General features: G+C 36.5%; 1 protein-coding gene across 1 annotated transcript; it reads right to left on the bottom strand.

The window, feature by feature from the left end:
- Positions 1-121: 121 nt before the first annotated feature.
- LOC121427790 lies at positions 122-12,221 on the bottom strand. The gene is made up of 5 exons (XM_041624350.1): positions 11,804-12,221; positions 5,865-6,127; positions 4,700-4,761; positions 3,360-3,464; positions 122-751 (listed from the first exon to the last, which is right to left on the bottom strand). Exons 1-5 carry the CDS (start codon positions 11,984-11,986, stop codon positions 198-200), a joined length of 1,167 nt encoding a protein of 388 aa, XP_041480284.1. The 5' UTR covers positions 11,987-12,221; the 3' UTR covers positions 122-197.
- Positions 12,222-14,811: the final 2,590 nt, after the last annotated feature.

The following is a 14,811-nucleotide window of genomic DNA, read 5'->3' as shown; positions in this document are numbered from 1 at the left end:
AAAATGAAGGTCATTTATGTCCAGAGAAATTTGACAAGCAAAAAAAAAAAGATTTCCTTTCACTACAAAATGTAGGTCATTTTTTTTTTGTTACATTTCTTCATTTTTCAGACCTACCCCCCCCCCCCAGAAAGTCTTGGGGTGCATAATATGCTTCAGCATCCCCAGCACCGCTTCCAAGGGCCATGCATGCATGCTTATTGTGGGAAGAGCTCCTCAATGATCCGGAAAATGTTCGGATCCTTGTAGAATGCAATCAAATAGAATGCATTATGACACAATTCAAAGACGAAAAGAAACAAGACAAACTGAGTCATCTTGCTTTGGAAATCATCAATGATAATCTGGGGGAAGGTATAGAAAAGGACGCCACCAAGCGAGAGGAGAATGAGTTTGAAGAAAAACACGAAGAGAAGGGCGATCCGGACCTCCTTGTAGAGGAAATCAGCACTCCGCCGTCTCGCCTCGTCGCTTCCTCTGGTCAAAATGTCTTTGAGCTGATTCAGAGGTTCCTTGGTGAGGTAAAGTTTGATCCAAAGAGATATGGAGATGAAGATGGTTACCAAGTTGTGGGGACGCCCCTCTGTGTAGATGCTGATGACGTTCTGTCCGACGGTCACACACCACACCATCATGTACAAAAAGTTCATCAAGTTACTGACTTTTCGGTACATGTCGGAGGCGTAGGACAAGCTGAATGGAAAGATCCAAGATAAGATATCCTGCACACGATCCAGGATAGGATAGATATCTAGTTAATGCAAGAGACAAAAAGAGGAACACTTTGAAAATAATACACAAAGAGTTGGTATGGCTTTACGCAGCGAGGGTCGGAGGCAGTTCCCCCCCCCCAAAAAAAAAAAAAAAAAAAAAAAATTATTGTGGAAAAAATACAGTTTGTTTTTGCTTAAAAAATTTCCACAAAATTTGACAAAATGTTTGCATGAATGAAAATCTTTTTATTACACTTTAAGAATGTGCCCCCCATGAAAAACTCGGTCGCTTCCCTCCCTTGCTTTAGAGTTTTTTTTCGAATTTTCCAAGTGTTGTATTTTATGTGTAATGGCCATGAATGGGGAGCAGTGAGGGTGGGATATGTGTTAATCGACTAAAACTTCTAAAAGCCAGTGCCTACCCCAACAGATACAGTGCAAAATAATAAAGGGCTTAACAGAAACGGTAATGAAATGGCAACATTAATAAACATTGGGGAAACAATGGTAATTGCCCGACCAACCTTGAAAAAAAAAACAGTGCCCACTAAACTATCTCTAAATCTATATTGCCCTATGGAAAGGTACGACATTCGTTGACTTAAGTATACATGTATAAACAGTGGCGTACCGTGGGTCACGGCATTGGGGGGGCACCAGCAAAAATTTCGGGTCACTTAGGGAGCGCGCGAAGCGCGCTCAGTTGTCAGGTACACTGACCTAATAGAGATATTTTAAGGACATGCAGTGCCATCAAACGGATATGTATATCACTGATTAAATAATGCGAGCGCGAAGCGCGAGCTGAATTTTTTTTATATTGAGGGCTAAAAATTGACATTATAAGCAAATTGTTTTGTAATCATGATACTTAACTGTCTCGCTAAACAAATAATGCGAGCGCGAAGCGCGAGCTAAATTTTTTGTATATACTGACCCTAAACAAGGAAATTATAAGGATTATATTTTAGAATCCATTAAGAGCATAAATATCTCGCCATAGTCATCTAATGCTATTGCCATCCTTTGCTGATTTTGTTAGTATTACATCTTAACACAGTCATGAAGCACCTTTGTAGTCATATTCATGATTATCATACGCATCTTACTAATCAAATACTGCAAGCGCAAAAGCGCGAGCTGAAAATTTAGGAAATATATACCTGAAGAGGGCATTCTAAGGGTTGTTTGTAGGAATTCTCTAAGACCCTACGTATTTTACTAACCAAATGATGCGAGCGCGAAGCGCGAGCTGAAATTTTAGTATATATTGACCCCAAACATGGATATTTTAAGGACTATAGTTACGAATCCATTAAGTCAGAGTATACATATCTCACCATCATGACCATAGTCATGTAATGCGAGTGCCCGGCAAGCGCTTGCTGATTTTGTTAGAACTACATCTAAACACCTTTTTGAAGTCATTGTAATCATGATTATCATACGCATCTCACTAATGAAATATTGCGAGCGCGAAGCGCGAGCTGAAAATCTAGGAAATTCAGACATGAAGAGGGGCATTCCAAGGCTTGTTTGTAGGTATTCACTAAGACCCCACCCCGGGGGGGCCACTTCCATTCACGAGTGGATACCATGCGCGACCAAGGGGTCTCGAAAAGCACCCTAAACACGTAATATCCATATTCTGAAAATGAACCCCTTAACAAGTATTGGCGTGTGAAACCCTACCCTTAACAAGTATTGGAAACAAAACGATACTCTTGGCAAATATTCCCTGAAATGAATCCCTAAACAAGTACAGGAATGTTTTATTGTTACGGTTCCTTCGGTCGTCGGCTTTACCTTATTTGGTTTAGTACGACCCCACTTCTACACTTCGCGCAAATCGGACTCTAAACACGAAGTGTTGGGGCAAAAATGATCCTTTATAAAACATTTTAATTTTGTTTTATCATCCCCGCAAATTAGACCCTAAACACGTAATTTTCCTAGCGAAATAGATACCCTTTTTTCATTATTTTTGTGTTTTTGACACCCTTATCACGTTACGTACGTAACGTGCCCTATCGTGAAAAAGACATCCTTTTTACGTGTTTTTTTGGTCGCGCATGGTATCCACTCGTCAATGTAAGTGGCCCCTCCGGGGACCCCACCTATTTCACTAACCAAATGATGTGAGCGCGAAGCGCGAGCTAAAATTTTTTGATATTCAGATCAGAAAAATTGACATTTTATAAGGACTGATTTTAGGAGTTCATGAAGAGCAGACATCTCACCAATCCACTAATGCGAACGTTAGCACGGACAGGAAATGTTTTATATTAAAACCTTAAAATAGGGCAATAACTTTCAGTAGTCATGAAAAAGAAGAATATATCACTAGTTAAAACAGGAACAATAAAGACACAATTCAGCAAATAATGTTTCATAAAGTTGTGAAAAAATGCTTCTTATGTTATATAACATTATATAATATAACACTATGATAAACAACAATTTCTTCTCCCCCCAATACGTTTTTCTTCCTTTTTTCCCCCTCTTTTTCTCCTTTTCCCCGTTTTTTTTTTGGCCAGCCGATTGGGGGGGCACGTGCCCCCCCATGCCCCATCCGTAGTTACGCCACTGTGTAGAAAAATAAAACGTGGACAGTTTTTAACAAAACAATACTTGTAATAAAATTACATGTTCTCATGAAGATTTGTGGCCATTTTACTGCAGCGGAGAGCTGATAATGGGTTGAATTCAATATAGTCTCCCATTCCTGATCTGGTCGACGGTCATTCAAATCTGGAATTAAAACATAATAAATCATGATACAAGAGGTTTTCCATGTATTTTGTCGTTTATGAGTGCGTGGTTTAAAAATCTGAATATATCATTTCATTATGAAAGTCTTTACTGTAAAAGTGTTAGTCAAAAGGATATTAAATCGTTTTACAAAATTCCATTATGTCGGCCTATACAGCGCGTCCCAGAAAAAACGAAACCGAGATTTAGCTATCATTTATCATTACTTAATCATAAATAAAATAGACAAATGACCTACCAATTTAAAGCTTAGAATCTCCTCTTTCATCTGATATTACTTAAATTATTTCTCATTCACGCATGAGTGAGCAAATACAATTTGAAGAAAGGATATAAAAAACTCATTTAGCGGGGGGTATCTGGGTTTCAAAAAGAAAACCACATTTTTGAAAAGTTCAATATCTCTTCTTTAATTTGATACCTAAATTACAGAAAATGGTCAAGAAATAACAAAATTCTGGTCATTTAAAATAAAGCTTGAATTTCAATAATTTCATAAAATGAAGAGGTTCTCCAGGCTGGCTTTCAAACTCACTCGACACTCTGTTTTGTTGACGATCAGCCATGCATTAAATCTTTTGTTCACCATGCGAAAGCTTCTGTGGGAAACCGGTGAAAACACGTTTATCTCATGAAATTATGGAAATACAAGCCTTATTTCAAATGACCAGAACTTTTTTATTTCTTGACCATTTTCTGTAATTTAGGTACCAAATTAAAGAGCAGATATTAAACTTTTCAGAAATGTGGTTTTCTTTTACAAACCCAGATACCCCCCGCCAAATGAGTTTTTGGTATCCTTTCTTCAAATTGTTTTTGCTCACTCATGCGTGAATAAGAAATAACCTAAGTAATATCAGATGAAAGAAGAGATTCTAAGCTTTAAATTGGTAGGTCATTTGTCTATTCTATTTATGATAAAGTTATGATAAATGATTGCTAAATGTCGGTTTCGTTTATTCTGGGACGCACTGTACATGTAGTGAAAAACTGTAACTTTTTTTGTAGAATTATTACAAATATTTATATCCAACCCCAAAATTACACTATCCTTATTTCATTTTGAAATGAGCTTGGTAAAATATATATATGAGGGCATAGTCATAAATATTAAAACAATAATAGTTTAAAAGTTTTTGTAGCTGCAGAATCAATTACAGAATTCAGGAGTAAAAAGATTAATTTTATGACAATGACTAGTAAAACGTACTCACTTTCACATAGACATGTGTAGAAATTCCGTAAGGCTACTACCTGATTACTCGACACCAGAGCCCTGAAAACCAATAAGTTAATTTTCTGAAATTCAGTATATTTTTTAGGGTAAAGTATTTATCATGATGGGAAATGGGTAGGCGTTGATGTGGGTATGAATTTTCCAGTGGGTTGATGTTGATTAATTGAAGCCTTGCCCATTCCTTGTAATGATTCACTTTGTCTGTACTCATTTTTGGTGGTCCAGGGAGCGTTTCATGAAAGTACTTGTCGGACGTTTTATCCGACAAGTCCTGTTTTATCCGACAGTTACTATAGTAACAGTGCTTCTCAACCAATCAGAATCCAGGAAAGTTGTCAGATCTGACAACTTGTCGAACGAAAATATTGATGAAACGCCCCCCAGAACAATGTCATATTATTATGATATTGAATAAAATACTATTTTCTGGGTGAGTGCTATATAATATTTACAGTACAACAATTAAACAATAATATACAAATAAATTCCAAGTTAACAGTGAAATCAAATTTTCAATATCTTATATCTATTCATCCATTTAACAAGCAATGTCAGAGATAAAAGTGAAATCAAATATAATACCAAATTGCTTTTTTATCGAATTCCGGGTGAGATTATTCATATCATTGGGTTGTTTTTGTTTAATCCATTTCTTAGCCTTCTGGGCAGGGTAAAGATGGCCTTCAGTTGCCTTTTCTTCTTCTCTTCTTCTTCCTTTTCTTCTTCTTAATTTTCTTTTATTTTCTTCATCTTATTCTTCATCTTTTTCTTCTTTTTCTCTTTCTTCTACTTTTTCTGCTTCTTTTTCTTCTTCTTTTTTTCTCTTCTTTTTCTTCTTATATTTCTTATTCTTTTTCTGTATGTTCTTCTTCCTTTTCTTCTTCGTTTTCTTATTCTTTTTTCTTCTTAATTTGTTTTCTTCTTTTTCTTTCTCTTCTACTTTTTCTTCTTCTTCTTCTAATCTTCTTCTCATGTTCCTCCTTCTTCTTCATCTTATCTTAGTTTCAATGACAACCAATCGAGGTTGACCATTTTTCAACAGCTATTTCTTCCAATAAACAAAAATATCGAAATTTTATTCATTTATCCCCCTTCCCCCCCCCCCCACCCTAGCTGGAGAAGGGGGGGGGGTGTCTTCTTACCGGTAGATAACCCCAACAGTCTCCTTTCCAGGACGCTTCATTATCAACCCTTCAAAGACTGGCCTTCTGTACCTGTCGTAGAGGTAGCTAATCTGATTTTCCGTGAAGCCAAGTGCAGCAAGGAACGTTCGGCCATCGCTCTCAGAGTTATCCAGGATAATGGCCAAGGACTGAACACTCACGAAAAATTTTAAGAGGTATCTGAATGGGATGTCCTTCAGGGGTAGGCGAGAAGGAAAAGCCATCCTCTTATAGGATTCCACCTGGTTTGGAATTGAAATATTCTTGAATAAACATGAACAATTCCCAGGAAGGGGAGAATGTGTCTAACAGTGTCTAAGGAGAGAGGTTGGGTAACGGTTTTGCGAAATGATACAATTTATTATTTGAAAAACAACTCTCGTCTAAACACTAAATATATTCCCCCTTTTTTTCTCACGATCTAATGAACTTACGTGCTTATCTCCCTAGCTCTCTCTCACAAACACACACACTCTCTTTTTCTCCTACTCTCCCCTCTCTCTCTATTGTTTTGCGAACGTTTGGGTTTTCCCCCTCGAAAGCCATTTCCATGAATGACAAAAGCCCATTATACAGATAAAATCAATAGCACAAAGCTCCAGATATAATAGGGAGCATTGCAACGCAGAACGCTTTCAAAAACATAGAAAATGCATTCAAAATACCAATAACAATTTAGATTTAGATTTAGATTTTATTCATTTTCCGTTCACAAAGCACAACAAAATCAAACAATACATAGTCAAATTCAAAGTACATCAATCGAAATAAGGTATAAACAATGAGAATTAATGCAAACTAAAGTAACTTTGACTATAATAACTATATAAAACAGAACGGAGGGGCTTGCCAAGAAAAGCGAAGCTTGTATGGGAGGCAAGCCCCCGTAACTTAGTTTCAATACGTATATTACAAAACTATAGTATAAAGGAGAGACGGAAGACAGTTTAAAAGGAGGCTATACAAAATATCGAAGGTAACAACGAAAGAGTGAACCAAATTAGAATAAATAATAATAGTAATAACAATAAAAATAATAAAAAATAACAACATGGTTACAATAATTGTGATTATGAGGGAAGAACAGAGGCAAATATAGGGAGAGAGGGGGTGCAGGTACAATTGGAGGTGCAAAGAAGAGCATGGCAGGTGCGGAAACAGGTAGCAGGCAAGTTGTATGATGGGAGGAAAAAAAAATTGTATATGGTTTTGGTTATGTGGTAGATTGACTTGTTTGTGTAAAGTATTGGCAAATAAGCATCTTTTTAAGGTTATGTTTAAAAATTGTGATGCTTGGGGATTCCTTAAAGGCGTTGGGCAAGGAATTCCAATATACAGGACCAGAAAAAACAAAAGAATTTTTTGCAAGTAAAGTTCGGGTTGGAGGTAGGTGATAAGAGTTTCGTTGTCTTGTAGGATAATCGTGTACAGAGGAGTTTTTGCAGAACATAATTGAAAAAATTGCGGGGAGATCATCTTTATTTAGTTTGTACATAAATTGGCCGAGTTGGAACAGATATATATCATTAACTTTAAGGATTTTGTTTTCAAAAAATAATTTATCTGTGTGACATCTGAAATGTGTATGAAATATTATCCTAAGTGCTTTTTTCTGTAACAAAAGTATCCTATGTAATTGTGTTTGAATTGCACAACCCCAGGTCAAAATACCGTAATTAATGTATGGTAATATAAAGGTGTGATATAATGTAAGTAGTGTACGAGATGGAAGAAAAAATTTGAGCTTGTTGATAATTCCAATATTTCTTGAAATTGTTTTGCATATATTATCGATGTGTGGTTTCCATGACAATTTATTATCAATAAGTACACCCAAGAATTTTGTTTCAGAAACATTTTCAAGGACAGTGTTTTCAAAAATGAGATTGCCAGGCAAACTATTTACTCTATTACTAAATAACTTGTAATTGGTCTTTTGTAAGTTAAGTGAGAGTTTATTTGCCTTGATCCATTCAGTCACATGCATGAGTTCAGAGTTAACGATCCTAATAAGTTGGTTTATGTTATCATGAGAAAAGAAAATGTTGGAATCATCGGCAAAGAGTATGAATGAAAGTAAATTTGAAGTTTTGTGGATGTCATTGATGTATGTGATAAAAAGAAGAGGGCCTAGTAAGCTACCCTGTGGTACCCCGCATGTAATTGGAAGGTTGGATGAATTGTGATTATTTATTGATACAAACTGAGTCCTATCTGTAAGGTAGCTCTTGAACCACTCCAAGGCCTTCCCCCTAATACCGTAATGAGGATTTCGTGGTTAATGGTGTCGAAGGCCTTGGAGAAGTCCAAGAAAATACCGACAGTATGACAACCTTTATCAGTGGAAGTAGTGATTTTGTTAATGAAAGATAAAATTGCATGCGAGGTGCTGTGATTTTCGCGAAACCCAAACTGAAAGTCCGAAAAGATATTGTTTATTTTAAAGAACGTACTGGTTCGTGTATGGACAAGTTTTTCAAGAATTTTTGATAACGAGGTGAGCAATGATATGGGACGGTAGTTGGAGACGAGCTGATTATCTCCTTTTTTTAAAAAGAGGGACTACTTTTGCGATTTTCATAAGATTGGGTACCCTTCCTGTGTTCAAAGAAATATTAAAAACATGCACCAAAGGATCGACGATAGCCAAAATAATTTTTTAAGTAGGAAGTTGGAAATACCGTCAAATCCCGGGCACTTTCTGGACTGCAGACTGTTAACAATATTTATAATTTCTCTTGAACTTGTGGGATTAAAAAATATGGAGTTTGGGTTTGGGTTGTCGAGAAAATTATTGTAAGATTTGTTAGTTTGGAGAATTTTGCTTGCTAATTTGTTGCCAATGAACAATGAACAGCTAGCTGGGAGGTCTTTGTCGAAAATCGGCGAAACGTAACAGCAGTTCATCCTATAAGTTTCGGAGCTTATAATAAATTGCAAGTATGCCGTACTTATTGTCCAGAGTTCAATACAAAACTGCGCGTTTTGATTAACCAATTTTCTTGGTTGATTCTTGGTTGCTCATGGTCATGAAGGGCATTTTTTCAAAACATTTTCGATATTTTGCAAGCGTTCTGCGGTTTGTTGCAATAATTCTCTACTAGATTCATGTTTAAAGCCCTCAGAGGTGAAGCATTTTTTTTTATTGAAGAACATTTTGGTTTCCCCCTTAAAACCCCGTTCCGTAAGAGTCTAATGACCACTTTTGTGATGCATAACAACAGAATAAGAGAAATTGAAATATGAGCAGATAAGGCAGAATAAAGACACCCTTTTACATAGGCTATTAATTTATCTTTGCAATCAATTAGTTTGCGTGTGTCATACCAATACTTATAGATTGAAAGTTCAATAATTCTGGTCTCCCACCGAGATATTATGGGGGCATGTTGGTTCGTTATTAATTAAATATAAATAATAGCATTTAGAAGTTTGTAGAAAAGCGGAGATCGTGAATATAGATACACACATGCATGCATGTTTAAAAGGCGCTTTTAGAATTTTAAAAAGAAAATAGATACAGGGTGCTAAAATGTTAATTAAAGCAGGGGTGTTGTGGCTCAGTGGATACGTCTCCGGACTTTGAACTACAGTGTCCGGGTTTCAAATCCAACTGAAGCCGCACTAGCGTCCTTTTGCAAGGCGTTTATCTACATTTGCCACTCTTCACCCAGGTGTAGTAAATGGGTACCTGATAGGAAGAAATTCCTTGAATGTTCGAGCGTCCAATCAGGATAACCGTGTTAAGGCCGGGGTAATAGTATGCAGCGCTTAGAGACAAATGTCATATTTGTATTTAGCGCTATATAAATGTCGAAAATTATTATTATTATTAATAATAAACCCACCAGAATAATGAACTTATTTAAAATGTTCAAGTTCTGCCACCTTTAACAGATATATATATATATATATATATATCTACCCTTTTGGAAAAATTGGTGATGCCGAAAAAATGTCTCTGCCGGGAATCGAACCCGGGCCCCCAGCTTTGAACGCCGGTGCCCTAACCACTAGACCACAGAGACGGGTTAGTGGCTAGGCGACCCTGATCCAATTGACCGTCAGATAGACAGATTTTCGACACCATACCAATTATAATTTCCTTTGTCGGGTGAAGTTGGGTTTTGAACAATGACAAGCCGCCATGCCTCAGCTGGATCAAAGCTAGTGCTTTGATACAGTACACGTATGGGAGAAAGTATACAAAATGTGTGTGAAGCTATACATGTACAACAGCTTTGGCAACTCTTTTATTTTAAATATTGTGTAAAGAAATGGATGAAGAGAACAATGGTAGGCGTAGCTTAAATCAAGGTTCCCAGAGCTATCTACCCTTTTGGAAAAAGGGTTTGAACGCCGCACAGTGGGCCAGCTACTTGAAAGTGCACCAAAATTATATTCCGTGTTAGATTTTTACTTTAACATGTCTATAATAGGTATTTTGGGGCGTAGAATCGACTGAACATAATTTAAAGCCGATACGACGTCACCTTGATACCATATTTTGATTGGCTACTTAAAATATCTGTGAAAAGACAAATTACGCGAAGCAAATTGTGTAGTCTATAAACTTTATGTTATGTGCTACTTCAAAATTGGCCAGAGTGAATTTCGGGTTATACCTAAAAAGCGTTTATGAGATGCCGAAAATATTTGTATTGCATCAAAATTATCATTAATTACATTTGTCAAAAAATAAACTTCAAAATCTAAAAATATTAACCGTGCTTTATTAAGCTGTGTTGACATGTGTAAAACGCATAACACCATGAATGTATCACTGTGAGGAGGATTTTGGGCTGAAATTATTCTACAAGTAAGTTTTATCCCTGGAAAAGTTATGGGTATAGCCCTTATTTGCTTTAGCAACCTTTATTTTCTCTACATTTTGCCCGGAATTCATTTTCATGGAATGGAAGGGGGATCGAACTCGCCGTGCAGAAGCGAACGGCAATGTACCCGCATGCGGTGCGCTACGATGACTGCGCGGTATAAAAAATTACCATTTTCGAACAGGTTTTTGGGGTGTTTTGGCAAGTAAAATCGGCTCTAACATAAAAATGGGCAAAAACGGGCAGCTAATTTTGGTATCGACTTAAAGCTTAGACTTTGGAAAAAATGATGCTTATAGAATTTAGACGGAAATCCACGGAAATCTAAACGATTCTATTGTAAATGCAAAAAACATGGATTTTTCAGCCTATTTCGAGGAAAATTCATCATATGAACCTCTTAAAAGGTGTCTTTTATCTCATTTGAACCCTTTCACATGAAAAACGAATATATCAGGATTATGTGGGAGCCATTTCAGATTCCTACATGAAAAACCTCCTGAGAAATGGCCTGTTTTTTCAACTAGGTTGTCATATACATGAAATTTCGCAAAATGTCACATTTTACGATTTGAGGTAGGAAATTAATTAACAACCTTTATGCAAATTCCGGAATGAAATATTTTGCTGAAATATTCTTCAAAGTATTGTCTTTCAGCTGGGCATGATAAAAATTAAAAATCTGAAATTGCCCAAAATGACTTTTGGCGCACTTTTGTTTCGCCCCGGCCCACTGTGCGCCGGTGCCTTAACCAAATTATATGCTGATCGTTTATGACGTCTCAAATCAAAAACGTCAAATTCTAATAACGAATTAAACAAATTTTCCCCACACCTTCAACAATATTATCATCGTCATTATTTGCTATCTTTACAACAAACCTTTCGTCAGGGTGCACCTTAACATGCGAAAGTTACACCTTTTAGGGTGCAAACGAGCATTTCTTGGTGCAAATAATGATAAAAGGGAAGTATTTGCACCCTTTTCCACTGATAGGGTGCATACACTCCAATATGTATTCACTTGTCGTACATGCTATTCTTCAGAGTATTGACTAAAATTTGCTTAAAACATGAACTCACCTCGTCTTGTTTCCCAAATCCTTGAAAGCCTATAGGCCTAAAGGACCCTACCAATTTCAGTCCTATATAATAATATTCAAGAACTAGTCGGAAGGGGCCGGATGGTATTATCGTCAATCTAACCTTCCCAAATGAGGTTCTGATGTTTTCCCACTCGATGAGAGATGGAAAGCATGAGTTCATCTACTATTGATCACTTTAGGACTGGTGGTACAGCATATTGTCTGCTTTCTACTAGTTGGTTCGATATATTGTTCAGTTTCTGCATCGCCGGTAGTTTATTACCAATTTAACGCCTAAAACGACTTCTCACATAAAACGATATGTATCGACTGCGTTTTCAATGCCCATCTCATATGCGTGCGGCAATAATGTAGTTTTTGTTCATTGTATGAAATCTGTAAGCTTTTTTACCATCAGTGGACTTTCTATGAAGGGCTCAATGATGAATGTGCACTGAGGCCTACCAATTTATTGATTCACGAAACCCCTATTACTTTGAGATTGCAACATGATAAGATGAAGGGGAGTTTTGTGAATGAATCAGGCTATATATCTGAGTCAAGATGAAATATGCAGATGCAAATTGTTGTTCATGCATACGTCATGACCGCACCCTGGTCGGAATTAGACTAGGGCCTGTATGACTATGGGCTCCAATTAATTTATTATTTTGTTATCAAATTTGAGGCTCTAATCGCACTACAGTTTGTCCAGCACCACTAAATTCAAGATATATGAATATTCGTGACTATATACGTCAATCGCGTCGGCACCTTTATTTTTCTCTTTCAAGCTAGATGAAGGCATTTCGCCTACAATGTAGTAGTGTAATGAGCCCCCCGAAAAAAACTGAGGGGACCAGGGCGAATTGGACAATCCTTAAAAGCTGCCAGCGAGCGAAGCGGTATAGGCCAAAATTTTGACACTTCATTTAAAAATGTTATTTTATGACAGATCTTTACGCAACATTTAGAAAGAAGTGTCATATATCACTCCTTTTTCTTTTCCTTTCCTTTCTCTTTTTCTTTCTCGGTCATGAAATGGGGGGGGGTCCATGGCCCCCAAGCCCCCTCCCTCCTATACACCAGTGCTTGCGCCAAAATGAAGGAAATAAATGAAACCAATCAACTAAATTGATCAGTCATCTATTCATTTGTGATAATTTCTTTGAAATAATTACTTGTCAATTTATTATCATGATTGTAATATTTTTTTTTCATAATTTTAATAATCTTCTCATTTTTTTTTGCTTGCCCTGAGATAATTGCATGTGTAATTGCACTCATAATCCTGCATGCAGGGATTACATAAAAAGAAGTGTCAACAATGAATATAGTTTGGCCTTTTATGAGGACTTTTATTAATTGAGTGTGAATTGAAGCAGAGATCGAAGAACAAAACAACATTCATTTTACAAGAAGGGGGCCACAGGGGGCCGCTTCCATTGACGAGTGGATACCAGGCGAGACAATGGGGTTTCGAAAAGCACCCTAAACATGTATTTTCATTATTATTAAAATATGCTTCTTAAGTATTGGAAACAAAACGGCCATCATTGACAAGCATTCCCTGAATTGACCCCCTAAACAAGTACATAGGCCGGGCTACAGTGATATTGTCACGGACGTGATCATTGACGTCGGCTTTACCTTTACTTACATTGGGTTTAGTACCACACCACCTCCCACACCTCGCTCAAATCGGACTAAAAAAACCAAATATTATATCTATTATACATGTATTTGCCTAGGTGCTGATTTGAGACCTTTAAAATTGGCACGCAGCGCAGCTAGTAGACGTGATAGAAGGGACAATTTTTACATTGAAAAAAATCTCATAACTTCCTTAAAAAGTAGCATCATTACAAAAAAGGACTTTATGAATGTAACATATTAATGATGAACATTTATATATATATGACCTCTAAACAAGCTAGGCCTACAATTTTTTTTATGTACAAGCTCAACTCCACTTCATTCTCATGCATTCGATTAACTTCGTTTGATACGCTTTTATGATTAAACACATTGCATTCATTGTACTCGGTTGCCTGGTAACGCAATGCTTTGGAAACTCGTTTCATTCGCTCTCTAATAATAATTGATCCCCATTTGGATCACGTATTCTCTCTCAGTGTTCTTGTATCTGCCCAGTATTACACAGTAGTACATATTCATGGAGATATAATGCTTACATCAACTTGCGTCTCGTATACCTAACATTAATAAATTCCAATGTGAGCTATGATAGTAAAGGAGTATTTCAGGCTGAAAATATTATAATTTGGACACTCAGATAAAGTAAAATAAGACAAACAAAACACTGAAAATTTGATCAAAATCGGACAAGGAATAACCAAGCTATATGGCACTTTAAAGATTTGCATTATTCCGGTTAACAATTCCAGCGTAACGGACATGACGTTCAGACAAATTTTTGTAATTCAAAGGTTTATACAGTAGAATTAGCAGTCTTTTGATAATTGTTACTAAGCTTATCAGACACATTTAAGTATCAGTTACATACACATAAAATTTCAAATCGTTTCGTTGAACAGTTGCGGAGAAATTGCACTCTTTGTGAGCGTAACGGACATGACACGAAATGGACGAAGCATTTTTACCTCCTATTGCTTATCAAAATTCCTGTGAATTCTTAGATTGCATGCACCTGACGTTGGTGTTAATTTAACCGTAAGATCATGCTCTATCCATAAAATGGTATTTAACAACAGTTTTACAGTGCATTCTGTATTCCTAGCTCAAAATGTAGCGTAACGGACATGACAGTTTCGTCCACTTTTTGTAAGCGAATATAATTATTTTATTACAAGATATGGTACAAGTCTAATTGTTTACATGTTAAGGCTAGAGGTTAGAGACACATATCATAACTGGTAATCTGTAATATCTCCTATTATTTTGCAATTTGAGAGGGGGTCTTTTTGTACAATTTTTATAAAACAAAAAAATATTTAGAAAAATTTATTTTACACCGATTAACAA

This window comes from Lytechinus variegatus, chromosome 14, assembly GCF_018143015.1.
Source record: "Lytechinus variegatus isolate NC3 chromosome 14, Lvar_3.0, whole genome shotgun sequence".
Classification (NCBI taxonomy): Eukaryota; Metazoa; Echinodermata; class Echinoidea; order Temnopleuroida; family Toxopneustidae; genus Lytechinus; species Lytechinus variegatus.
Note: the sequence above shows the minus strand (reverse complement) of the source record. Positions and strands in the feature narration are given on the sequence as shown.